Below are 25,486 nucleotides of genomic sequence, written 5' to 3'. Positions count from 1 at the left end.
GCAATCAGTTCTGATCTTTAGCAAAGTTTTTCAATGAGATATGTAGTGTGAAATAATCTAATTAGTTCTTTAAAATCTTGGTAATGAGAATGTCACACTTTCTCAAAAAGCATGTATGTTACAAACATTGCAAAAGCTGAAGAGCCCTTTGTAATTAGAATACTCTTCATATGTTAGAACTTTGAGTTAAAGATGTGCTAAAACCTGAAAACTAGGGGGAAATGCCAAACTATGATAGAAGGAACATTAGTTTACCTTAAAATAAAGCAATTACATATTTTAGAACATAAATCAGTTTCTTAGAGTTATACACGTTATTTTCAACCTTTACTGACTGACAACTACATTTCAGAGCACTCTATACCAAGTTTAAGCAAACCATAGGTCACCCTATAACTTAGAAATTTTTCAGATTTTAAAAGTCAGCGTAGACAGAGGTAGGAAAATACAAAATTTTAACTACTACATTAACAGAGAAAAATATTTCCAGAAAGCTATAGAGCACAACTTTGAGGCAATGTAAAATTCAGAAGACAGGAATAGCAAAATTTACATATATATTATTTAGTCTATGTAAGATTTACCCTCAAATTATAATATGCCTAATGTGTCATATGTAATGCATGAAATGTAAGTCTAACAATAAGTGAAAATAGCGACAAACTTTACATTTGAAGTACTCATTTCTCAAGTACCACATAAAAGTACTAAATCTATCACTCTGCTGATAAATTATAGCCAACTTCTAATTCAACAACAAAATATTTGCCAATTCCCTACTAGTCTTATTAACAAATGTCAAAATATTTATTTTATATCTATATTTCCTCTCCTAATTGATATTTTATAAACCAGTTCAAGAACACTTCCACCAAGGCCAAGACAAAAACCTAAGAATTCATTTAAGGACTTGTGGGTTAACATAGTTTGTTGTCTTTTATTGTTTGGGGGGTTTGGGAGTCTTGTTTTTTAAAAATTATTATAAGCATGGATTTTATGTTTTTCATACATGAATGATACAGGAAACTGAGTCCTAAAGATACAGTATTTCATTTAATCTTCAAATTCCAAAAAAAATCATCCTTATATACTCATGTACAGGTTAGAGTATATTTTTTATTAAAAAACACAAGAGTTTGATTTTTTTCCTCATAATACATTTAAAATCTAAAAGCTATTTAAATTGTTTAATGAACATGAGTCTTACTGAAATATTAAACAACAGATATTGATAATCCAGCATATTTCCAAAACAAGTATGACTGCAATTTAATGGTCTGGATAACAAAGACTTTCAGTTTCATTCACCCTCCCCCCCCACAATTCATATAGGTAAGCCAAGGCAAAAAATATACCAGCAGCTTTTCAGAAGCCATCTTTGGAAGCATTCCACATAGAATTCTGATTCATATCTCTCTGAACGTGGGACAAGACCTGTCCCAAGTCACTGAAGAAACAGTAATATTTAAAAGGCATAATTCCAGCAAGTACAACAAAACAATTTATAATTTTAGTGTTTCTTTTCAAAAGTGGAAATTTTCAAATTTCTGACTGGTTTCTAGTTCACAAGTTGCTGTATGAGTCTACCTGCTACAATTATCAAGACACAGCTCTAACTTTTTGAGTATGGTAGCTTAAAAACTGGAAAAATAGATCCAGCTGTGAGCTATTAATGTATTAAATATCCTTCTTTAATCCATAACAACTTATAACATATAACAGAAAAATTTAAGCTCTTGAAAATTGTATTACCTGTCAGAAGTCAGAAAACAAATGTTAACCTGAGATAAATGTTTTCTTTCAAAACTGAACAAACACCTTGAGAAAAGTAACCTTAGGGATAGGCTAAGTCCGTATCTCCCAAAATAACGTTTCAAAAACAGTTTTATATTTCAGCTTTATGTTACATGTAAGCCATTTGAGTGTTAAAAACCTTAGATAAAGCCTTTATTTGTTTGTGGTCTATTTCTCAAATACATATTCATAATTAAAAAAAAGTTTTACAGTACACCTTACATGTCCAAATTAGTATTTAAAGAATTTATCATATCCGTCTAAGATCCTTATGTAGGGAATAGTCATTTACATACTTATTTCAAATAATTATTGTCACATAGAAAAACATCAACACTTGATACATTCAAACTACAAATGTAAGCCTGCTGAATGTTACAAATTGCACCCAACTGCTAACTCTCTTCAAATACTTAGTAACAAACAGTTACAAGGGCTATGGCGTGGAAGGTTGAGGGTAGAGATTAGTAACTAATAAACTAAGGTCTTTAAAACTAAGACAACCTTTCAGTGTTGATGCTACATTTGGTACAAAAATACTTGGTTACACAGATGTACACTAGGATTCTGAAAAACAATAGTTTTAGATAAAATAATCCATTACTCTGAGTAGATACTAGAAGGTGTTGACATTTATGAAGAAGTGTACAAAACTGCACAGGTGTAAGATCAGCTAAAGGCTGTTGGTACTTATCGTGATGGAGGCAAATACTATACAGCCCACATCTGCAACCCAATTTTGCTTAAGCATCCCCAGAGACTTAGAAAACATTTCTTCGGGTAGGTTGCAAAATACCGCTTCCTCTTTTATTCTCATCACCCCCATTATGATACAAAGCAACAGACAGACAAGAAAATCAAATCAACTCTAAGGATTGAAACCTTACACACACACACACACACATACACACACACAAGCATCTTCTTTACAACTACCAAAACGGTATTCATTTCACCTGTTTGTAAATTCATGCTAACACAATTACACCATAAACCCGCAGCTGATTTTTAAAAGGGGGGGGGGGGACACGATTAAAGGTTCGAGTCATTCTTCTTCTACCTAGGCAAGGGGCGGGGGAGGGGGATGGTACAAAACAATGGAAACTGAGGGGCTGGGGAAAAATCGTTTTGTCCTGAAGCCTCTAACGTTTAGAGCGGGATGAGGCGGGGGTGGGGCAGAAGAGTACTTTTCCTCTATCTCTAAAAGCTACCAAGGAAAGGTTGCCATTAAGCGTGTCCAACAGAGCAGTCTTGGATGCCTACAACTCGCTTCACCAAGCAACACACCCAAAGCCGACTCACCACTCTACACCGAAGGGAGAGGAGCCAGAGAAGCGCGGTGGGCTCTGGGGAGGGGGCGAGGAAAGACTCCACCCCGTATCACTACCGCTGCGCCAGGGCCCCCGCCAACGATTTCCACGCCCATAGGGCGCCCCGCAGCCCGGGCCCGGTGACCCCGGGAGTCGAGTGGAGCAGGACCGTCCGCCGGGCGCCCCCAGCCCCGGCTCTAGCGACGGTTAGTCTCCGCCGGGGCGCTGTCCCGGCCGCCCGCCGCCCCTGCAGGCCAAGCCCCGGCCGCTGTCAGCCGGCCGGCTCTCTCTTGGCGCCGGGCTGCGGGCCCAGCGCGAGACCGGCTCCGAGAGCCCGGCCCTCCCGGAGACAGCACCCAGGAAAGCGGCGGCGGCGCCTCCCAGGGCCCCAGTCCCTCGGGCCTCACCCCGGCCCCACCGGCTCCCGCCTGTCAGGGCGCGCGGGGCCTCCCCCTATCGACAGCCAGCCCGACCGCCCGACGGGCAGGAAGGAAGACAAGAGGAACCGGCCAACAGGCACCCTCCCGCCTCAGCGGCCCCTGGTTACCGTCAGGAGCCCCGACTCCGCCATCCTCCTCTCTCGCCCTCCTTCCTCCTCCTCCTTGGAAGCGACGCTGCCCAACCGCCGCCCCCCCGGGCCCCCCTCCCCCGCTCGCCCCGCCCCGCCCCGCCCGCCTCTCCACACACTCTCTCTCCTACCGCCCCGCCCCACCCCTCCGGCGCAGGCCCGTCAATCGCTGGGGAAGAAAAACGGGCGGAGCCAGGGCAACCGACGCTGCCCAATCAGAGTGAGGCGCCACCGCCAGCGACGCTACCCAATCAGAGCGAGGCACAGGCGCCAGCTTCCCTCTCTCCGCCCTTTTCCTTTCCTGGGTTCCTCTACGTCCTCTCTCCCGCCCACTGGGCGCCGCTGGCTAGCTGGGCCACAGAGTGAGCCTCCAGGAGGGTAGAGTGACAACTCTCAATAGGAAGTTATTGTTGACGCTAAGGCAGCCATAACTGGTAATGGCAACGGGAGTTTCCTGGCTTCCTGTCTCGTGTGACGTAGTTTTCCTTTCACCCAATCTCACAGTTGCGCCGTCTGGGAAGGGATACATCTGTAAGTAGGCCCAAGAAAGGTACAAAGGTGACCAGACATCCCATGCCAAACAAGTTTAATTCATATTCCGGAGTACCTGCCTGGGTTGGAGGGTAGAGGGAGCAGGTTTCCTGGCCCTTATTTTGCTGGGACGTCTGGTCACTTACCTAGGTGGACAAGAGTTTAGAGCTCCGAAAATCCCTGTCCTGCCCGGAAGTTGCATTTGACACTTCCGAATGGGGTCATGGCGGAAGGATGGGAGTAGCTTGCGTCCCCTTTGTCCCAGGGAGTACCCATTCCGACTGGAGTCGCGAAGCGAGGTGAGTGTCCCTTGATCACGAACAGGCCGGGGCCTGACGGCCCCTGGGAGACGGAGCGCCCAGCAGGCGAGCGAGTCTCAAAGCCGCTTCCGCTAGAAGAAGGTTTTCTTTCCGGGCTCGCGAGGTGACGACCCGCCCCCTCCCTCCCTCCGCCCCTCTGAGGCTCCCTATGGGGCGAGGCCGCCCGACCGGCTCCTCTCGCCCCGGCTGGCTGCAGCTGGGACGGGAGGAGCCTGGGCGCGGGCCGCCGGGCGGAGCCCGTAACTCCCACAGCGTGGAGCTCCTGACCACGCCCTCGCAAGTTGTATTACGTACTTTCACCTCCTGACCTTTGAGGACGGAGAATTCGGGAGCTTGAGGAAAATCATTTTCCATTCTCAGCTATGGAGGAAAAAGATGGTCCTCTGCGGCCGCGGCAACACCTCTAAATCTTACTTTCTCACTCCTGTCTTCAAATTCTGAATCTTCTCCCTTTTGTTTCTCCTCTCTTGGGGGTTTGCAAGGATTGACTGCAGTTCTGGACAAAGGTATACTGCCCTAGTTCTGCATGTCTACGGTTTATGAAACAACTCAATGTTTGTGAATATTTGTAAAAGTATCACATTACTTTTATATGGCTTTTTACAAGAGTTGTCACACATTATCTCATGTAGTTTCTTCTGTAGGTTTGAGTCAACACCTGTCACCCATCTTGGTAATAACAGGTTGGATCCCTAAAGCTGCGGGGAGAAAGATCAGGAAAACTTCAGGTAAATTGCAAATTGTTTATATCCAGCCAGTCAACAACAAGGGTACAAAGCTACCTTTTTGCTTAATTTCTTTCTTTCTTAGAACTTATGTCCAACCAAAATGAACTATTCTTGTTTCTAACAAGGTTAATCACTAAAGCACCAGTCTTTTGTGATTCTGTGCTCATATCCTTGAAGATGTGATTCTGTGTTCATATCCTTGAAGATGTGTTTCTGGGTTCTCCCCAGCAGGAAGTAATTTCCTCTGAGCTTACCTAGCATCTTTTGTACCTCTTTTATGACAATGACTGTTTCATGTAACAGCTGTTTATGTGCTTAGTTTCACTATCATATTTATTTCTAAATAGAATGATTTGTATTATATTTATCTGCCTTATCATTGTACCCTGCACGTGATACTGTTTTGGTAAATACTGAATATATTGAGTGTCTCCTGGATGCCCAGGATACTGCCAGCAAAATTTTATGAAACTTCAGTTTATCAGAAATTATCAGAAATGCAGTATAGTCTGTTACTCAGCCTTATCTTAGACTTCTCTGAAGTCTTTTCAACATTTCTTCCCCTAATTTTGTCTTAAAGAAATATTCTTGCATTAAAAAGTTTAAAGAATACAATAAACTTTCATATACCTTTCATCTGGATCCAACTGTTGTTAACATTATGCCATATTTATTTCATCCCTTTTCACACACTTTTTGTCACTGAACCATTTGGAAATAGGTTGCAGACACCTGTTGTTAAGCAGACATCCCTAAAATTGTATTTCCTAAGAATATATTTCCAATATGTATTTCCTAAGAAGTATAAAGGTCTCCTGCAAAACCTATCATCACAACTAAGGAAATTAATAACTCTGTAATCTTTAAAATCTAGTTTATATGTACATTTTCTCATTTGATCCAAGAATGTCTCTATACCTTCTCCTTTCAAAATAATAATAATAATAAGGATCTAGTTATGGTTTATGTTCTGTATTTGGGTATTATAAATCTTCAGCCTTAATCTAGAACAGTTACCCTGTCTTTTTTCCCTTGTGACAGTGGCGTTTTGAAGAGTTCAAGCCAGGGGTCTTTCTGAATGTTTCCTTTGTCTTGTTTCTTATAAATCAGAAGTTGGTCTGGAGGTGTTCTTAGATTCAATTTAACATTTTTTGCAAGAATACTTCACAGTATTCATATTTTTCCAATCATTAAGTCTTTTCAAATGCAACTACGTTTACCTGTGCCATGAGTTGCTAGTTAAATCCATCCCACTTTTCAGCACACCACCCTTCTATGATGTCCTACAAAAAAGAATTTAGCGTTTAATCCTCCTGTCTTTGTAGAGTATGTTAGTTCCCTGCACTGGCAACGTAGACTGTCTACCTTTAATAAAGTGTTGCTGCTACTTTGCCTACACTTGGAGCTGATGCAATGTAATCTACAGCAAAGGGTAGTGATGTCAGCATAGTTTCATGAGTTTCAATTCCTGGCACCCTGAGGACGGTTAATGAAAGATGTGTGGGCCCTGCAGTTCAAATACAGATGAATCTTGATGTTATCAAAGCAGATACTAAGGCAACAGATGGCCATCTGGCCACATTCCAGTTTAGGCAATGTTATTTTTCTCCCTGAAATTCTCTTGCAAGTCCTAATTGGTCCTGATGTTTTTGTGATAGCTTTTTGGTAGCATTCATCAGAGCCTATTAAAAGTTGCAAAATCAAGATTGTACTTAACACTTACTACATTAGGAACATTCTCTGTCTAAAGGATAAAGAAGTGTTTGGAGAACTTACTTCATAATCACAAAAGGAGAACTCCCAAGACTGCAAAGCATATGTACTCCTCTTATCCTAGACTTACATTTGATCATGAATGATAAGCAGAAGGAAGAAATGCACTAAAGGGAGCAGAAGAAAATGCTCTGGGAGGGCAGAAACTCTTAGATTAATGTAGAATGTTTTTAGCTTTCATAGTGAAAGTTAAGTGATGCACACCATCAGTCACTTATTTTGTGTAGAAGGAAGTTTGCTCATGTGGGACTATGAAACAATTTTAAGTTGATTCCAGATTCAAGCAAGGCAAAATAATATGCCAATTAAGACTACAGATTTTAGGTTTCAGGAACAGGGACGTTCATTAGCTAGTGACTTTGGACAGTTTACTCATTCTGTTTATCGTCTGTTAAATGGAGCCATAAAACCTCTTAGGATTGTTGAACAGAATGAGTCAAATATATATAAACTGCTTTAGCATGGTGTCAAGCACATGATATATACTCAGTGTATGGTAATTATTATTAATAACTTCTTAAGCAGTCCAATCGGAGGACATTATAGGCATTAAATATTTATTTGTTGAATGAGTGAGTGAATGTAAGACTGATTCTCCAAGTTCAATATGGGGAACTTAATTAAAAATTAGAGATTCTGGTTCAGTGAGTCTCGGGAAGGCTCCAGAAATATTTGTATTTTTAGTAATTGTCCAGGGGATTTTGATGCAAGTGATTTGAAGACCAGACTTTGAGAAACACTGAGTAAAGTGTCAAACAATTCTTTATTTCCCTTTCCTTGCATACTGTTGAAGTAGTTATACATCTTTGATGCTGAGAATATAAAAAGTTCTTCAGATATCTTTTTTTTTTAAAAAAGGTTGAACCTTTTTTGAAGGTTAATAGCTAACGTTTTTAGGACCAATTTCTAGTAATGAATTTTGAAAAAGCAAATATTATTAGAAGAAGTCATTTTGCATGAGTAGGCTGTGTCATTTTCTACTAATGTAACAGTAATGTCTGCTACTAGAGTATAATAACCAAAGGCATCATCCAAGTTCACCCAGGAAGAGCAGTCCTGTTCTTAGGCTGAGGCACGTTTTAAAAGCTAGACACTGCGCATTTTATTCGCATGAGTCTGGATTAATAAGCCAAGTTGAACATGTTAAAACATTTTTCTACCAGCAGATACCACATAGCAGCAAAACACAGTAGAATCTACTACTGTTTCCAACTACACGACATACGATGTTATTTGGCCTCTCCAGCCAAACATTATCAACCCAAAGGAAGCACAAGCTGGCGGGCAACTGCCTGAGTGAGAGTGAGTGGTACTACTTTATGTCTGCTGACAAATACTTTCTTTTTTGGGCTCCCTCTTTCACCTTTTTCTCATGTTAGTTTGCATTCAGAAATCTAGTGGGCATTTGAGAATTTTATCTATCAGTCAACCACAGAAGTCTTAAATAAGACAAAAGATAAATTTTTTTGTTTTTGTTCCTACCATTCCTGCTACCTCCATCCCCAATCTGCACTAGGCATATTGCATTTACTTAAAAAGAATCAACTCAATACATAGTCACAAAAGAAAAATATCCTTTACTGTCTTTTACATAAACAGGGTTACTTCTGGGACATCCCTCAGTTCCCAGAGATTGTATTTTTACTTCTTAATTCCCATTAATGATTAAATAGGATAATCTGGTATATAATATACTGAGTGGCGCTGCATTTTACTGAAGTTGCAAGGTCCACGGGCTTGTAGTTGCTGGCCAAGTAAGGTGAAAGGAAACAACAGGCAGTAGTGGGGATTGGAGAACTCCCATGCTCACCTAAATGAGGCATCACTTCCCAGCCCTAGCCAAATTTTGCTATGTGGGAATATGGGCCTGGTGTTACCAGATTTGTCGAGAGGAGCTAAAATTTGGACTTCATGTGAAGTCTCCTGATCTTTCAACGTTGGTTCAAATACTTCTTAAACATTTAGTAAGCCAGCAAAACATTTTACTGGGAAGGACCAAGGACTACGAGTTTACAACCTCTGTGCTTCTTACCCAAAAACATAATTGGTACTTCAGCTGAAAATCTCAAAATGCTTTAGAAATGCTTTCTCTTTGACTTATTTCAGGCACATTTACTTCTTTAAGTTAGGGAACAAGTCGCTTGTCACCTCCATCAAAAATTCAAGATAAACTGTTATGTACACCAGGGCCTATTTCCTTGATAACAATTTAAATGATTTTTACTCATTTCCACCAGCTTAAAAATTTGTTCGTATTTTGTCAGCTTTGAATTACATTTGGAAATACGTTTTTTATCATATTTTTAAAAATATAAGAACACAATTTGGTAGCATATGCTCTTTAAAAGTAAATAAGTAAAACAGGTTTTTCAAGGAAAACATCTTTAAATAGATCATGCTATTTTGTAGGTATCCCAGTGTTGATGAGGATTCAGAGGATTTTTAAGTAACAGAAGGCACTTAACAGGAAATCTGCAAGTCCTTTATTACAGTGATTTGAAAATTAGACCTGGAATAATAAATGTCACACTATATTTCTAAGCACCTTTACATCCCCTTTTCATTTGAACCTTGCAACCCAGGACAGACATTAAACATGTTTTTATGAGAAAATCAAGCCTCCAGTGAGTTAGGAGATATATTCCAAGTCACACAGCCAGGTAGCAGTAAAGCCAGGGTACAGCCCATGTGAAGTATGAACGCTGAAGTATGCTGACCCCCCAAAATGAAAAAACTAACAGAAAACGCCAGTACAAGCTTCTGCTTGTACTGTAAATCATACATTGGATTTTACTGTCTCAACTTGTTTAAAATACTTGGAATTCTAGAATACTTTGAAGCCTTCAGTTTCAAACTTTAAAAATGGGGTTTTGTACAATTAGGATAAGCTGGTAAGTTTAGTTGAATTAATGGAGGGGAAAAAAGAATTATGATGAAGAGCTCATGGTGGGTTAGAAGTTGTAGGCACATATTATGGAGGATAACCATGCTGACCCCCAAAAAGGCTCTTTTGGGGCTCCTAGCAAAGATCAATTATTAGACTAAGGAGACTTTAGTATGATATAGGAGGATGATTTAAAAACATCCAGATCCTGGCCTGAGCATATTTAGAAGCTAAGACTTGACTTTGGAATCCACGGTATGTTTTCATTTTGATATTTCTGATCCATATGTATATCCTTTGAGTTACCAGGAATGGAATTTGGATTTCAGTAATCCATTCCCCTTCTGCCTGCCCCCTATCTGACTGGAGCCTACATTTTCCAGCTTGCTAGATGAAAATGAGGTACTATCTAAAGCTAATAGTCCTGTTTAGCTATTTAACCCATGATTTTGATCTCATCCGTATGTTCTTATATAAGCTAGTCTATGAAAAAAAATACAAAACTTGTAAGCTTTTAAAGTGTTGCTTACTTCTAATTAAGCTTGAGATTTGAAAGTTCCAGTGGCAGCATCTTTTAAAAAATAATACTAATGCTGTAAAACAAATCCACAGATAAAAAGCAGTATTTTTTCCCTGTTAAGAGATTTGTTTTCAGGGTGATACCAAACATGACAAGTGGAGTGCTGACTCAATTTATGGAGAAAGAGTAAAAGAAAGAAAAACCACATGTTGGTTAAAGCCATACATTGATCTGATTATGACACAGTTCTCCAACTAAAAAGGAAAAAAAAAAAGTAGTGCTTTAGTCAATATGATGCAATTATATATTTATCCTGAGATTTATTGTCTGATTCATATTTTATGTTCATCCTCCTTTGCAAAGGTCATTAGTGAATTCAGACTTGCCCATTTTCAGTAATTGAAGATCACATGTTACTTTAATCTTTATTGGCTTCTACACACCATACTCTACTCTTACCTATCATCGTCTTGAATGTTGGTGTTTCTCCAATTGGGTGACCCCAAATCCATGTTGGTCTTCAGGCCATTCCTACAGATGCAGCATGGAGAACACTAAAGAGACCAGGCTTTGGAGTCAGGCGGACAGGAGTTCAAATCCTGTTTCTCCACTTATCATATATGTGATGTTGGGAAGATAACTTTTCCTAGATCTGGTTTTAGTCTATTAAGTTTAATAATATACATATGTATGTATGAGGGGATTCAAAGGGAGGTAGGTAAGTGGGTAATTCAGTTCTAAAGTCACCTCTTAGGGTAAAAGGTGTTTATTTTCAAAATTACTGTAGAAAAGCCCCTTAAAGTGTTCATATAATTAAAATACATGATTTTGTCCTTAAGCGCCATGCTGTTATTATTAAGCAAACTTAAACTTAAGAGCCACTATGCTAAAGGAAGGAGCTAAAATAGATGTCTAGGCATTGAAACTATTCTTCCTTTAAGATAACATTTAAAATAATATGGGTGTAAAGGGAATAACTCTAATACATGTCAATAGCCTTATTTTTTCTAAGAATCTAATTTAATAGCAACATTGTAATGGTGCAGTACAGTAAGCATCAGGATATTCACTGAGCTCTTACCATGTGCTGGGGACTGGTCTAATGGCTTTATGTGTATTATGTCATTTAATATACTATCTAAAGTTAATGCTATTATAAGCTTTATTTTACAGGTGAAACTGAGGCTTAGAAAAGTAAGTGATTGGTTTAAATGGCTAACCTGACTCCAGATCTTTCTCTCAATTGCTACACTGTACTCATCTCTTTTTACCACCAACCCTACCACCATTTACCATTGTTGCACATCCTTGTTAGGTGATTATATCCACTTCTATAGTTTATAATACTGTACTCTCTAGGGCTCCAATTCTTTTTAGCTTCCTGGTGGACTTCCACACTCAGTGAGTCTGAACTTGATTCATGGTCTTTACCCTTCCCTCCTAACCTATTCCTCCTCTGTGTTCCCAGCTTAAATTAAGGATACTCAGGCATATTAGCTTGAAATCTCAGTCATCCTTGATATTTCCTTATCACCCAGAGACGGGGTAGAGAGTGGTAGAGGAGGTTTGAATCTCAACTTCTTATATCCTTGAATACCTCTTGTATCTTCTCCTCTTAATACCTGTTATTACTGCTTTTGTTCGTATCCTCATCATCATACCTAAACAATGGTAGCTTCCTTACTAATCACCTTGCTTCTGGTGTCTCTTCTGTTTTTCCTTTTTGTCTAGAATATGTGTTTCCAAAAAACAAATCTTACGTCACATACCCACTCAGAGCCATCCAATTAACTCTCCCCTGTCTATAGGATATGAAGTCCAAACACAAGGCATGGCATTCAATGCTGAGCATGAACTGACCTTCATCTCGTTGGTCCCACCACAATATGTGTGCTGTATGTACACTGTAGTCTAGCCATGCCCCCAAGCTTTTTTTTTACTGCTGCTTTCTTTGAGCATATTGTTCACTTTATCTAGAACACCCTCCCCTTGCTACACAGCCACTTCTCTGCGTAGTAACCCCCTATTCATCCTTCTGGAACTAGTCTCGATGTCGTGTTTAGTAATGATTCTTCAGAGATCAGCCACTGTTTCCTATCCTGAGTCAAGTTATTCATGGTTTTGGTTTCTTAAGGCACAATAGATATGCTTTTATTAAAGTATGTTGTATTCAATTGCAATTGTTTACTTACACGTGTCTTGCCTCTATCTCTTCCCCCAAATTCCTGAAGGAGAAGAACTGGTTCTCAATCTACTACATCTCCCTCAATTAGCCGTGACTGGTACATTATAGACATTTAGTATGTTTGTTGAAAGAAAAAATCTGTTTGGATAGGCATATATGATTCTAAGTTTCTGTTCTTAATTTTTCATTTATTTTCCACTCTGAAAGAATAATTCCCTTGTCAACAAAAAGAGCATCCTTTTCTACTCCAGTCTTTACTGTCCAGTGTTTATTTCCAAAGCTTTGTCCTTATTAACAGATATGTAGCCATTAACTTTATTCTTTATGCCCAGTAATTATATTATCAATGTGTAATTTTTTTTTATCAGTTTTCATTAATAACTGGAATAACCGAATCCGGAATATTTTTAAGTTTTTCATTTAAATTTATAAACATTTATGTGCAGAGAAGTTATGGTAGGATAATTACTAAAATATGTTCAAGCATGAAAACATTACACTTGAATAAAATTAAGTGGAATGGAAACAGAAGTGTAGGGAGAAAAAAGATGTAAAACTTCTGATTTAAAAAAAGAGTTCTTTATTTTTTTTAATCAATGGATGATGGTAGCTATCAAATTGCTACGGTATTTTATTACATTGTGTATATTCTTAAAAGACTGCTATAGCGGTTATTTTTAAATATGCTGGAAATTTTATCCTTTGTAACTAACCTTATGATAACAATTTTATATGTCTATTTAGAAATGTGTAAAAGGGTACCTAGTTTTTCAAAATCTCTTTGGGGGTTATGCAAACATAAAATTTGAGGACCACTGGTGTACATTCTCAAGGTTCAAAAGGATGCTTTTGTGCTTTTGTCCAATCCTACATGCACAATTTAGTTTGGTAACCAAACTAAACCTAGGGGTTTTTAACTTGTCCAAGTCGTATGACTAACTTATGTTATCAACGTGTGTGATTGATTCAAAGTAGTAATCCTGCCTAGACATCAGTGTCTTTCAACTCTTACTCCTACAACTTGTTCAAATTTTCATGACAAAGATTTGGTTTCCCTCCAGGTTCTTCTGCATTAATTTTAGACATCTAGCTCAAATGGCTATGACATGTTTGCTTACTTTATCATGACTTTGAGATGTACCATCCGTCAAAACCATTATCTCTGGGAGAAGTCACAAACTAAAGAAACTGGGGGAAAAGGAAGCAACAGATTATTTTCCAATTACCCAGACCAAAAGCTTCAGAAATTGATTAATTGACACTGCTTTCTCTAAGCTTTAAAACTTTGGGTTCTGTTGGTGTAAGAATTTTATTTTTGCAGTTTAATGCTTTCTCATAAAACATGCCGTGATGATCTGTATCATTTTAAAATCTGGCATAGAATTCCATTGTATGACTTACTGTCCCATAATTTATTTAACCTGTGACATATGACAACATTTAAATTCACCTGTTGCTGAACATTTTGCCATTCAGTGCAATGCCCTAGTGAATATTCTCTGTATCTTTATATACTCATGCTCTGTTTCTTTAGGTCTCATTATTAGTAGTAAAATATCTGTATCAAAGAAAATGTGCATGTTTGGTTTTAGTAGATACTGCAAAAAAATTAAAAGATACTGCAAATTATTCTTCTAAAAAAGCTGTACCAACAAACCCGCCCATCAACAGAGAGTGCCCATTTCTTACACATGCCCTAAGTGTGGATACTATCAGGCTTTTGACTTTCTTGCAATCTCAAAAGACATTAACACACACACCAGAATGAGACCACAATGATTTTCACTTTCTTAATGAGGCCATAATGATTTTCCTATTTAAACTGTAAATTCTACCCACCTCCCCCAGAACTCCTACATCCCTTTAAACTATTTTATTTCCTATAACACTTAAACTACTTTCTAATAGCATTCTGTTACCTGTTTCTTTCCCCATACTCTAGACTGTAAGCAAAGGGTTTTTGTCTCTTTTGTTCACTAATGACCGGTGCCGGGCACATGGTAGACATTCACATATTTATTAAATTGAATGATGTGGCATTTGTATAATACACATGAATTTCATCCGTAGCTGGTATGTTTCTTCTTTGGCCCATCTGTCCCTGTTGTTACACACATCTTACCTTACCAATAAGAAAGTACCTTTAGGAGTAGCCACAACTCCTTAGGGCACATTACAGCAGGCAAAGCGCCCATGTTTGGCTTTTAGCAGGTCACCTGGAGAAAAATATAAATGTTCTTCATACTCTGGGCTTCCTGAGCAGTTGATTATCAAGACAGTGTAGCCTTGCCAGTGCTGGCCATCCAACTACCACTTTGCTTATTTTAGCCCTTCCCTTCCTGTTTCTCTCTTGCCGATGCCTAGAGGGGCCTAGGAATAAGAACTAACCCTAGTAGATACTACCCCCCAGGCAACTGACGGCACTGATCTTCCCCACACTAGGCCCAACCCACTCCCTTTGGCCCCACACCCTTTCCGGTAACAATGGCAGCTTAGTCAGAGAACTAAGGTTTGGTAGAGCACCAAGTTTCATTGTTTTCCTCAGTCCAGATTTTGGATGTAAAAGAAGTATAGAGAAGAGAAAGCATAAGATAGTGATTAAATTCTAGAAGCTGGAGTTGCTACTCTATAAAACAGCTAAGATTTAAGTATTTGTTCATCCACCATTTTAGCATTTTGGTGATAAAAAATTTGATGATACAAAAACTCCCCGATTGCCAGGACCCGAGCTGGGGAGCCTGACTAGGGCTTAGAGCTCTTACTCCTGTGGGAGGGCCTCTGCAACTTAACAAATCTTCATCTTGTGGGTCACCCACTTGGGGGGTTTGGGGCCCAATAATATCGTGAGCACTCCCCTCCTACCATCCTGCAGTTGTTCCTTCTTTTATGTTTCCAGCTGCAGAAGATCTTTTTTGCTAGGTTCCAGTCTTTTTTCTATGGCCGTTTAGCATTCAGTTGTGGTTCCGTTGTAGTCGCGAGGAGAGGCAAGCTCATGGTTCTACAACTCCGCCATCTTGACCAGAACTCCCTTGATGATACAAAAGCTCTTACCTGCTATGCATTTCCTTTACATTTATCAACATTTATGTTTCTCCTCCTCTTCAGTAGCATATCATTTCAGATTTGCACCAAATAAGGGCCTAATGAATATTTTCATTGTGATATCTTTAATGAAGAAGCTAAGTGTTGTTTATTATAGTTATTTTCAGGCTAATCAGGGGTCTGCAGTGTTATTAGCCTTCAACATAACCTGGGGGGAGAGAAAGGAAATGATTACTAGTTACCCCTAGCAGGCCTAAGTAACGAAAAGGAAAGAACATGGCAGAAGAAGCTGTGCATTCAAAGTAAACTGTATATTGCATTTTTCTCAGATCCTAGTTAGTGATGAGTTGCTTTATTCCTGGTCCATTCCATACTTCATCTTCATTCCCAGACAGAGTAGTATAGGGGTAAATTTTGATGACAGTTCTGGAAAGCGGATAGAGCTTCCTCAGGAAAATTAGATGTTCCAGAATAAGGAATTTGAACAAGAGAAGGGGGAGATGCTTGGTGGATGGAGAGTAGGAAGCTTTTATTAGTAATGTCAGTTAGTAATGTAGTAATGAGAATCACTAAGACCAGAAGCAGCTTCACTTGACTTTAATTTGCAGAGGGTGGTAAAGGCAGGCACTAAGCCAGCATCACCACGTTGTAAATAATAAATCTTTCTTCTGTGGTGGTGATGTTGTGAAACACACAGGGTAAGTTGCATCAGTATGGTGAAATATCACAAAATGGGCGCGACTGTCTGGAGGAGCATCTGTGTTTGGAAAGGGATCAAGCTATAAATTACAGTCCAAGACACCTTGAATATACGTAACCTGGCATAAACTGAGATATAACACTGGGAACAGATGTCATCAGCCATGGATGACATATATGCTAGGATATTCATAACAAAATACTCATGTAAGGGTATCTGCTGGCACTTCAGCATATAGTATCTTTGTGTTAGAGGAAAATAATAAACTGAAAAGCACACCTCACTTCTGGTATTCAAGAGCCTATTTCAGCCGTTTGTGTTGCTTCCTTACACATTGCAGCTGTGTAACCAGTAACTGATCTGTAGGATGCTTTTTGTCATTGTAACAAAGAAATTGGCTGTTAGTTCCTCCTTTCCCTAACAACCTGCCGTACTCCACTTCCCAAATTGTCATGTCTTTTATGTCACCCACCATTCAGGGGAGATGCTATCAGTGAACCAAGATGGCTGCACATAAATGCCTTTGTTTTCCCTCAGCTGGATAAATACCTATTAGATAATTACCTTTGTCTGCAAAACTTAAGCCCTACCAGTTTTCACTAGGTGGGGTAAAATTTAGAACACGAATCCTTCCAAATCCCACCACCATTGATGAATGAAAATTGACAAGATCTGGATTCTTATATGAACTATCTCAACCTTGTTTAAATGAAAAGACACAGATAACTAATGGGAAAATTAAGCAAGGATAGTATAGTTCATTTTCTATAGAAATTGTGATTTTACTTCTTCAGCCACAGTGGAAATAAGCAATATGCTTTGGGAATTCATTCTTGAATAATGATAATAATTGATTTCTCATTGAAGGAAGAAACTGCATCAGATATGGCAGAAGTGAAGCCAATGTTCCGGGAAGTTCTTCCAAAACAAGGTATCTAAGTCACAAATACTTAGATCATAGAATATTTTAGGGACCCAAACATCTATGCTATTAGCTAAACATCTGTAACTATTTTACGTTCTATATGCCGCTACATTTACTGTAGGCTTTTAATATGCTTTTGTCGTGAGTAGATTGCAAAGAAATAATCACTTTTTTCCCAAGTGAAAGGATGTAAAATGAAGGTTTGATTGTTTGTTAAATGTAGAAGTCCTGTTATACTCAAGATTGCAGAATTACATTAAGAAATTTTCAGTGAAAAAGATAAGACCATAATTTACCATAATGTTAATAAATAAGGTCTGAAAGTGGGGGAAAAGAAACCTAAATCAAACATTGTAAGAAAAGCTGAAGGCTTAAGTTAAACTTCCAGTAATTTGAATTCTTTCTGTTGGGTTAATACCATACTTTACAAGTGCTTTTATGTACATTGTATTTCTCCCAAATATTTTTTTTCAAATTAAACATCTGACACAAAAAGTTGTGTATCTCATGGTAGCTTAGCATCTTAGGTTGGAAGTTCAAAATCTGTCTTCCTCATGAACTCCCTAGTATTAAATGTTGCTTATATTTTTTATATTGAATAAATGTTGCAGGGATAACTATGAGAGTAAGAGATTTTCAGTGACAGAGGATTAAGTTTGGACCTTCATCCTAGCTGCCAGTTGAAACCACCAAACAGCTGTGTTATCTCACTCCAATTAATTCTTATTTCTTTTTAAATGTAGGGCAGTTGTCTGTGGAAGATATAACCACAATGGTGCTGTGTAAACCCAAACTTTTACCCTTAAAGTCTCTGACTCTGGAAAAACTGGAGAAAATGCAGCAAGCAGCACAGGATGCAATTCGCCAACAAGAAACGGCAGAAAAGGAACAACAACAAGTAACTCAGTGAATGATAACTTAGGACTTCTGCAGAACACCCTACCATACTATTAACAATAACTAGAAAATAATCTGCATCAGTATGCTGAAAGCAGTATGTGTTAATACAGCAGATAGTATTCATATAAATAATATAAAAATACTCAAGACTAATAAAACTTGTGCTGTGAATTTAAACACTCTGATTTGTATTGGACATAAGCAATTAAAAAATTGATCAAGTCCTACTGTATAGCACAGAGAACTATATTAACTGTATTCAATAGCTTGTAATAACCTATAATGAAAAAGAATACATTTTTAAACGTATAACTGAATCACTATGCTGTACACCAGAAACTAACACGACATTGTAAATCAACTACAGTTTTTTAAAAATAGTCATCCTAATATAAATAAATAAATATTTTTAAAACTGTGAACCCAGATTTTTGGTTTTTTTTTTTTAACCCAAGTTTAGAACTACAAATTATTGTTCACCATTCCTACTATGATCAGTTTTGTAGATAACATTTTACACACGTGACTCAATGTAGTTTTTATAGTCAGAGAATCCTTTATATGTTTATTAAAAACTGATTTTGAAGTTACATCCTAATGTTACATAAAGTGTGTATAGTAGGCTTTTACACTACCTCATTTTTTTTCTTTTCATTTTTCTCTTTTTTAAATTGAAGTATAGTTGATTTATAATGTGGTAGTTTCAGGTGTATAGCAAAGTGATTCAATTATATACATATATATAAATACTCATTTTCAGATTCTTTCTCATTATAGGTTATTACAAGCTATTGAATATAGTTCCCTCTGCTACACAGTAGGTCCTTGTTTCATCTGTTTTATATGTAGTAGTGTGTATCTGTTCATCCCAAACTCCTAATTTATCCCTTTCCCAGTGTTCCCCTTTGGTAACCATAAATTTGTTTTCTATGTCTATGAATCTGTTTCTGTTGTGTAAGTAAGTTCCTTTGTATCACTTTTTTAGATTCCACATATAAGTGATATATGATATTTGTCTTTTCCCTGACTTCACTTAGTGTGATAATTTTTAGGTCCATCCATGTTGCTGCAAATGGCATTATTTCATTGTTTTTCATGGCTGAGTAATAGTCCATTGTGTATATATACACCACAATTTCTTTATCTGTTCATCTGTCAATAGACATTTAAGTTGCTTCCATGTCTTGGCTATTGTAAATAGTGCTGCTGTGAACATTGGAGTGCACGTATCTTTTTGAATTAGAGTTTTATCTTTTCTGGATATATACCCAGGAGTGACATTGCTGGATCATCTGGTAAGACTATTTTTAGTTTTTTAAGGAACCTCTATACTGTTTTCCCTAATGGCTGAACCAATTTGCATTCCCTCCAACAGTGTAGGAGGGTTCCCTTTCTTCCACACCCTCTCCAGCATTTATTATTTATAGATTTTTGACAATCGCCATTCTGACCAATATGAGGTAATACTTCATTGTAGTTTTGATTTGCCATTTCCCTTATAATTAGCAATGTTGACTTTCTGTATGTCTTTGGAGAAATGTCTGTTGAGGTCTTCTTCCTATTTTTTGATTGGGTTGTTTGATTTTCTGATACTGAGCTGTATTAGCTGTTTATATTTTGAAAATTAATCCCTAATTAGTTGCATCATTTGGCAGTATTTTCTCCCATTTCACTTTGTTTATGGCTTTCTTTGTCATTCAAAAGCTTTTCACTTTAATTAGGTCCTATTGTTTACTTTTGCTTTTATTTCCTTTATGGTAGGCAATGGATCCCAAAAAATATTGCTGCAATTTATGTCCAAGAGTATTCTGTGTATGTTTTCCTCTAGGAGTTTTATAGTATCCAATCTTACATTTAGGTCTTCAATCCATTTTGCGTTTATTTTTGTATATGGTGTTAGAGAATGTTCTAATTTTGTTCCTTTACATGTAGCTGTCCAGCATCACTGATTGAAAACTGAAACTGAAAACTGAAAAAACTATCTTTTTTCAGTTGTATATTCTTGCATCCTTTGTTATAGATTAATTGGCCATAAATGCATGGGTTTATTTCTGGTCTTTCTATCCTGTTCGATTGATCTGTGTGCCTTTTTGTGCCAGTATGATACAGATTTGATTTTGTAGTTTTGTAGTATAGCCTAAAGTCAGGGAGTGTGATTCCTCCCGCTCCATTCTTCTTTCTCAAGACTGTTTTTGCTATTGGGGGCTATTTGCTATTTATGTTTCCATACAAATTTTAACATTTTTTGTTCTAGTTCTGTGGAAAATGCTGTTGGTAATGTGATAGGGGTTGCACTGAATTTGTATATTGCCTTGGGTAGTATCATCATTTTAACAATATCGATAATTCGAATCCAAAAATATGTCATATCTTTCCATCTGTTCATGTCATCTTCAATTTCTTTCATCGGGGTCTTACAGTTTCCAGAATACAGGTTTTTTGCCTCCTTAGGTAGGTTTATTCCTAGGTATTTTATCCTTTTTGATGCATTTGTAAATGGGATTGTTTCCTTAATTTCTCTTTCTGATATTTCATAGTCAATGTACAGAAATGCGACAGATTTATTTATGTTAATTTTGTACACTGCAACTTTACCAGATTCATTGATGAGCTCTAGTAGTTTTCTGGTGTCATCTCTAGGATCTTCTATGTATAGCATCATGTTATCTGCAAACAATGATAGTTTTACTTCTTATTTTCCAGTTTGGATTCCTTTTATTTCTGTTTTGTCTCTGATTGTTGTGGCTAGGACTTGCAAAACTATGTTGAATAAATGTGGTGAGAGTGGGCATCCTTGTCTTGTTCCTAATCTTAGAGGAAATGCTTTCACTTTTTCACCATTGAGTATGATGTTAGCTGTGGGTTTGTTGTATATGGCCTTTGTTATGTTGAGGTATGTTCCCTCTTTTCCCACTTTCTGGAGAGTTTGTATCATAAATGGATGTTGAATTTTATCAAAAGCTTTTTCTGCATCTATTGAGATGATCATATATGGTTTTTATTCTTCTGTTTGTTAATGTGGTGTATCATATTGATTAATTTGCAAATATTGAAAAACCCTTGCACCTTTGGGATAAATCCCACTTGATCATGGTGTGTGATCCTTTTAATGTATTGTTAGATTTGATTTGCTAGTATTTTGTTGAAGATTTAACACGTTTGTGTTCATCAGTGTTACTGGCTTGTAATTTTCTCTTTTTGTGGTATCTTTGTCTGGTTTAGGTAACAGGGTGATAGTGTCCTCATAGAATGAGTTTTGAAGTGTTCCTTCCTCTGCAATTTTTTGGAATCATTTCAGAAGGGTAGGAGTTAACTCTTCTCTAAATGTTTGGTAGAATTCACCTGTGAAGCCTTCTGGTCCTGGACTTTTGTTTATTGAAAATTTTTAAACTACTGATTCAATTTCATTATAGTAATTGGTCTGTTCATATTTTCTATTTCTTCCTGGTCCAGTCTGAGCAAATTGTAAACCATTTCTAAAAAATGGTTCATTTCCTCTAGGTTGTCCTTTTTGTTAGCATATAGTTGCTCATAGTAGCCTTTTATGATCCCTTGTATTCCTGTAGTGTTGGTTATAACTTCTCTTTTTTTGCTTCTGATTTTATTAATTTGGGCCCTCTCCCTTTTTTTCTTGATGAGTCTGAAGGTTTATCAGTGTTGTTTATCTTCTCAAAGAACCAGCTTTTAGTTTCATTGATCCTTTTTCTTTCTCTCTCTAAGTCTCTATATTCTTTATTTCTGCTCTGATATTTATTGTTTCTTTCCTTCTACTAACTTTGGGTTTTGTTTGTTCTTATTTCTCTGGTTTAAGGCTAGGTTGTCCATTTGAGATTTTTCTTGTTTCCTGAGGTAAGCTTGTATCCCTATAAACTTCCCTCTTAAAACTGCTTTTGCTACATCCCGTAGGTTTTGGATCATCATGTTTTCATTTTCATTTGTCTGTAGGTATTTTTTGATTTCTTCTTTGATTTCTTCAGTGATCCATCTATTGTTTAGTAGCATATTGTTTAGCCTCCACATGTTTGCTGTTTTTGCAGGTTTTTTCCTTGTAATTGATTTCTAATCTCATAGTGTTCTGGTCATTAAAGGTGCTTGATGTGATTTGAGTTTTCTTAAATTTAATGAGGCTTGCTTTTGGGCCAGAATATCATCTATTCTGGAGAAAGTTCCATGTGCATTTGAGAAGAATGTGTGTATTCTGCTGCTTTCAGGTAGAATGCTCTATAAATATCAATTAAGTCCATCAGGTCTAATGTGTCATTTGAGACCTGTGTTTCCTTATTGATTTCCTGTCTGGATGATCTGTCCATTGATGTGAGTGGGGTGTTTTGGTCCTCCACTATTATTGTGTTGCTGTCAATTTCCCTTTTTATGTATGTTAACAGTTGCCTTATATATTGAGGTGCTCCTATGTTGGGTGCATATATATTTACAATTGTTACATCTTCTTGGATTGATCCCTTGAGCATTATGTAGTGTCCTTCTTTGTCTCTTGTAACAGTCTTTATTTTAAAGTCTGTTTTGTCTGATGTAAGTATTGCTACTCCAGCTTTCTTTTGGTTTCCATTTGCATGGAACATCTTTTTCCATCCCCTCACCTTCAGCATGTATGTATCTCTAACTCTGAAGTGGGTCTCTTATAGACAGCATGTATACAGGTCTTATTTTTGTATCTATTCAGCCAGTCTGTGTCTTTCGGTTGGAGCATTTAATCCATTGTTTAAAGTAATTATCGGTATATATGTTCTTATTACTATTTTGTTAATTGTTTTGGATTTTTTTTTGTAGGTCTTTTTTTCTCTTTGTTCTTGTCTCTTGTGGTTTGGTGACTATAGAACGCTACATTTGGATTCTTTTCTTTTTTGTATGTGTTATCTGTTATAGATTTTTGGTTTGTGGTTACCATGAGGTTTGGGTATAGAAGTCTTTCTATATACATGATTATTTTGTGACTGATCTCTTAATTTCAAATGCATTTTAGAAACCCTGTGTTTGTACCCTTCTCCCCTCACGATTACTGTTTCTAATCTCATATTTTACATCTAATTGTTTTGTGTATCTTTTAACTGCTTCTTGTAAATACGAATGATTTTACTACTTTTGTCTTTCAACTTCTCTATTTGTGTGTGGGTGATTTCCTACCTTTTCTGTATATTTGCCATTCCTGGTAAGCTTTCCCATTTTGTAATTTTCTTGTTTCTAGTTGTGGCCTTTTCTTTTCTACCTAGAGAAATTCCTCTCACATTTGTTGTAGAGTTAGTTTGGTGGTGCTGAATTCTTTTAGCTTTTGCTTATCTGTGAAGCTTTTGATTTCTCCAGCAAATCTGAACGTGAGCCTTGCGGGTATTCTTAGTTGTAGATTTTTCCCTTTCATCACTTTATATCATGCCACTCCCTCTGGCCTTCAAAATTTCTGCTGGAAAATCAGCTGGTAGCCTTAAGGGGGTTCCTTTGTATGTTATTTGTTGTTTTCTCTGTTGCTTTTAGTATTCATTCTTGACCTTTAATTTTGATTACAATGTGTCTTGGTGCATTCCTCTTTGGGTTAGTCCTGAATGGGACTCTGCACTTCCTGAACTTGAGTGACTATTCTCTTTCCCAGGTTAAGGAATTTTCAGCTATTACGTCTTCAAATATTTTTCTTGGGCCCTTTCTGTCTTTTCCTTCTGGGACCTCTATAATTCAAATGTTAGTGCACTTGATGTTGTCCTGGAGGGCCACTGCCCTCATTTCTTTTCATTCTTTTTCCTTTTTTTGGTTCACAACAGTAATTTTGTTTTCAAATTGCCCTCATTTCTTTTCATTCTTTTCATTTCATTCCCCATTTAGTCTGCTGTTGATTGCTTCTAGTGTATTTTTCATTTCAGTTATTGTATTCATCTCTGTTCTTCATATTTTTTCACTCTTTGTTAAAAAACATCTTAACTTTTTGCTCTGTGCATTCATTCTCCTCCTTAGTTCTTTGATCATATTTACAAATCATTATTCTGAACTCTTTCTCAAGTAGATTACCTGTCTCTGCCTCCCTTAATTCTTGTGTGTTTATCTTGTCCCTTCATCTGGAACATATTCTTCTGCCATCTCATTTTTGTCTTAGTTGCTATTTGTATTTTTTATGTATGTGATAGGTGAGTCACTTTTCTCAACCTTGGGGAAGTGGCTCTCTGTAGGAGACATCGTGTGCATCCCAGCAGTGTGCTCCCCTCGTCACCCAAGCTATATGCTCTAGGGGTCCCCCTTAGAGAGCTGTGTGGGTCCTGTTGTGGTAGGTGGTCTGATAGACTTGGCCCCGAGTCTGCTTGTTTGCCAGGTCCTGCCTTATGCAGGTGCTGCTGGCTGCTCTTTAGTGGGGCCTGGTCACAACATGGCTGGTTGTGGAACCCTAGGGGGCCCTGGGCTAATCTGGTTCACTGGTGGGCAGAGTCAGGGTCCCAAAGACTCTGGGGCTGTTGCCCACCCACTGGGAGGCAAAGCCAGATCCTGGAGGAGATAGTGTTGGACTACTGCCAGCACGCAGAGCTGGTTCCTGGGTCTGGCTGTAGGGCCCAGGGATCCCAGAGCTTGTTTCAGATCATTGGTGGCAGGGGCAGTTCCTTACAGTTGGGTATGGGGTCTGTGGTACATGAAGGTTGCAGTGGCCTTCCCACTGCCCAGCAGGTCCCAGGATAGTGTCTGGCCCACGTTGCAGGATTGTAGTTTTCTTGCTCATGGTGTCTGCCCCCAGTGGGTGAGGATGGTCTAGAGACTTATGCAGGCTTCCTGCCAGGGATGCAGGTGCTTGCTCACTGGTGGGTAGAGCTGGGTCTTCGTGCTCTGCTGGGCAGGGCCATGCCTGGGGGTGGCTGGGGGCTCAGGAAATCTTTAGGCAGCCTGTCTGCTGATGGTGGGGCTGTGTCCCTGCCCCGTTTGGCCTGAGTCTGTATGTCAGCCTCCAAGAGTGTCCACACTGTTGAATGGTCCCTAATGTCTGCCACCAGTGTTTATGTCCCCAGGGTGAGCTGCAACCACTCTCCTACCGTCCCTCCCCCTCTCCAGAAGACTCCCAAGACCAATAGGTAGGTCTGGGCCAGGCTCCTATCAAATTCTGGTTTTGCCCTGAGTCTCAGAGCATACGTGATTTTGTGAACACCCTTTAAGAGTGAAGTCTTTATTTCCCCCAGTCCTGTCAGGCTCCTACAGTTAAGACCCACTTCTTAAGAAATAGTTTTGTCATTAACTAGTATGATCATTGTACTTCTGATTTAAAAGTTCACAAGAAACAAAGTTTAAATTCACTAGGTTCAAATATGCTCCCTTATATGATTTA

At 38.2% G+C, this 25,486-nt stretch overlaps 2 protein-coding genes across 13 annotated transcripts in view; one reads left to right on the top strand and one right to left on the bottom strand.

Moving 5' to 3' along the window:
- Window positions 1–4,482, bottom strand: part of SHOC2 (SHOC2 leucine rich repeat scaffold protein) — an 81,943-nt gene extending 77,461 nt beyond the window's left edge. The window contains exon 1 of one of the 5 annotated variants that reach the window (XM_015235949.3): window positions 4,350–4,482. The gene's annotated coding sequence lies outside the window, so the exon portion shown is untranslated. Of the gene's footprint in view, window positions 1–3,096; window positions 3,249–3,651; window positions 3,743–4,349 lie in introns of those variants that run through there. The other 4 variants (XM_072971868.1, XM_006200206.4, XM_072971867.1 and 1 more) reach the window with 4 other exon arrangements.
- Window positions 3,960–18,357, top strand: BBIP1 (BBSome interacting protein 1). Of its 8 annotated transcripts, none has more exons than XM_072971874.1 (4): window positions 3,960–4,106; window positions 5,168–5,251; window positions 17,223–17,286; window positions 18,024–18,357. In XM_072971874.1, the coding sequence occupies exons 3-4, from the start codon at window positions 17,241–17,243 to the stop codon at window positions 18,188–18,190; spliced, it is 213 nt and encodes a 70-aa protein (XP_072827975.1). In that variant the 5' UTR covers window positions 3,960–4,106; window positions 5,168–5,251; window positions 17,223–17,240; the 3' UTR covers window positions 18,191–18,357. The 8 variants fall into 8 exon arrangements, with proteins under 8 accessions (XP_072827975.1, XP_072827974.1, XP_015091439.1 ...); XM_072971873.1 differs by having other exon boundaries at window positions 5,156–5,251; XM_015235953.3 differs by lacking the exon at window positions 3,960–4,106 and adding an exon at window positions 4,124–4,203 and having other exon boundaries at window positions 5,156–5,251.
- The last annotated feature ends 7,129 nt before the right edge of the window (window positions 18,358–25,486 follow it).

The sequence above is a fragment of the Vicugna pacos genome, chromosome 11, assembly GCF_048564905.1.
Source record: "Vicugna pacos chromosome 11, VicPac4, whole genome shotgun sequence".
In the NCBI taxonomy this organism is placed as follows: domain Eukaryota; kingdom Metazoa; phylum Chordata; class Mammalia; order Artiodactyla; family Camelidae; genus Vicugna; species Vicugna pacos.
This window is presented reverse-complemented; position numbering and strand designations above follow the sequence as displayed.

What these genes read in the sequence shown, in the direction of transcription:
- BBIP1 (XM_072971874.1), top strand. Translation starts at nt 17,241, where the DNA reads ATGGCAGAAGTGAAGCCAATGTTCCGGGAAGTTCTTCCAAAACAAG. An exon ending in GGAAGTTCTTCCAAAACAAG is followed by an intron (nt 17,287 to 18,023) that starts GTATCTAAGTCA and finishes TTTTAAATGTAG; the next exon opens with GGCAGTTGTCTGTGGAAGAT.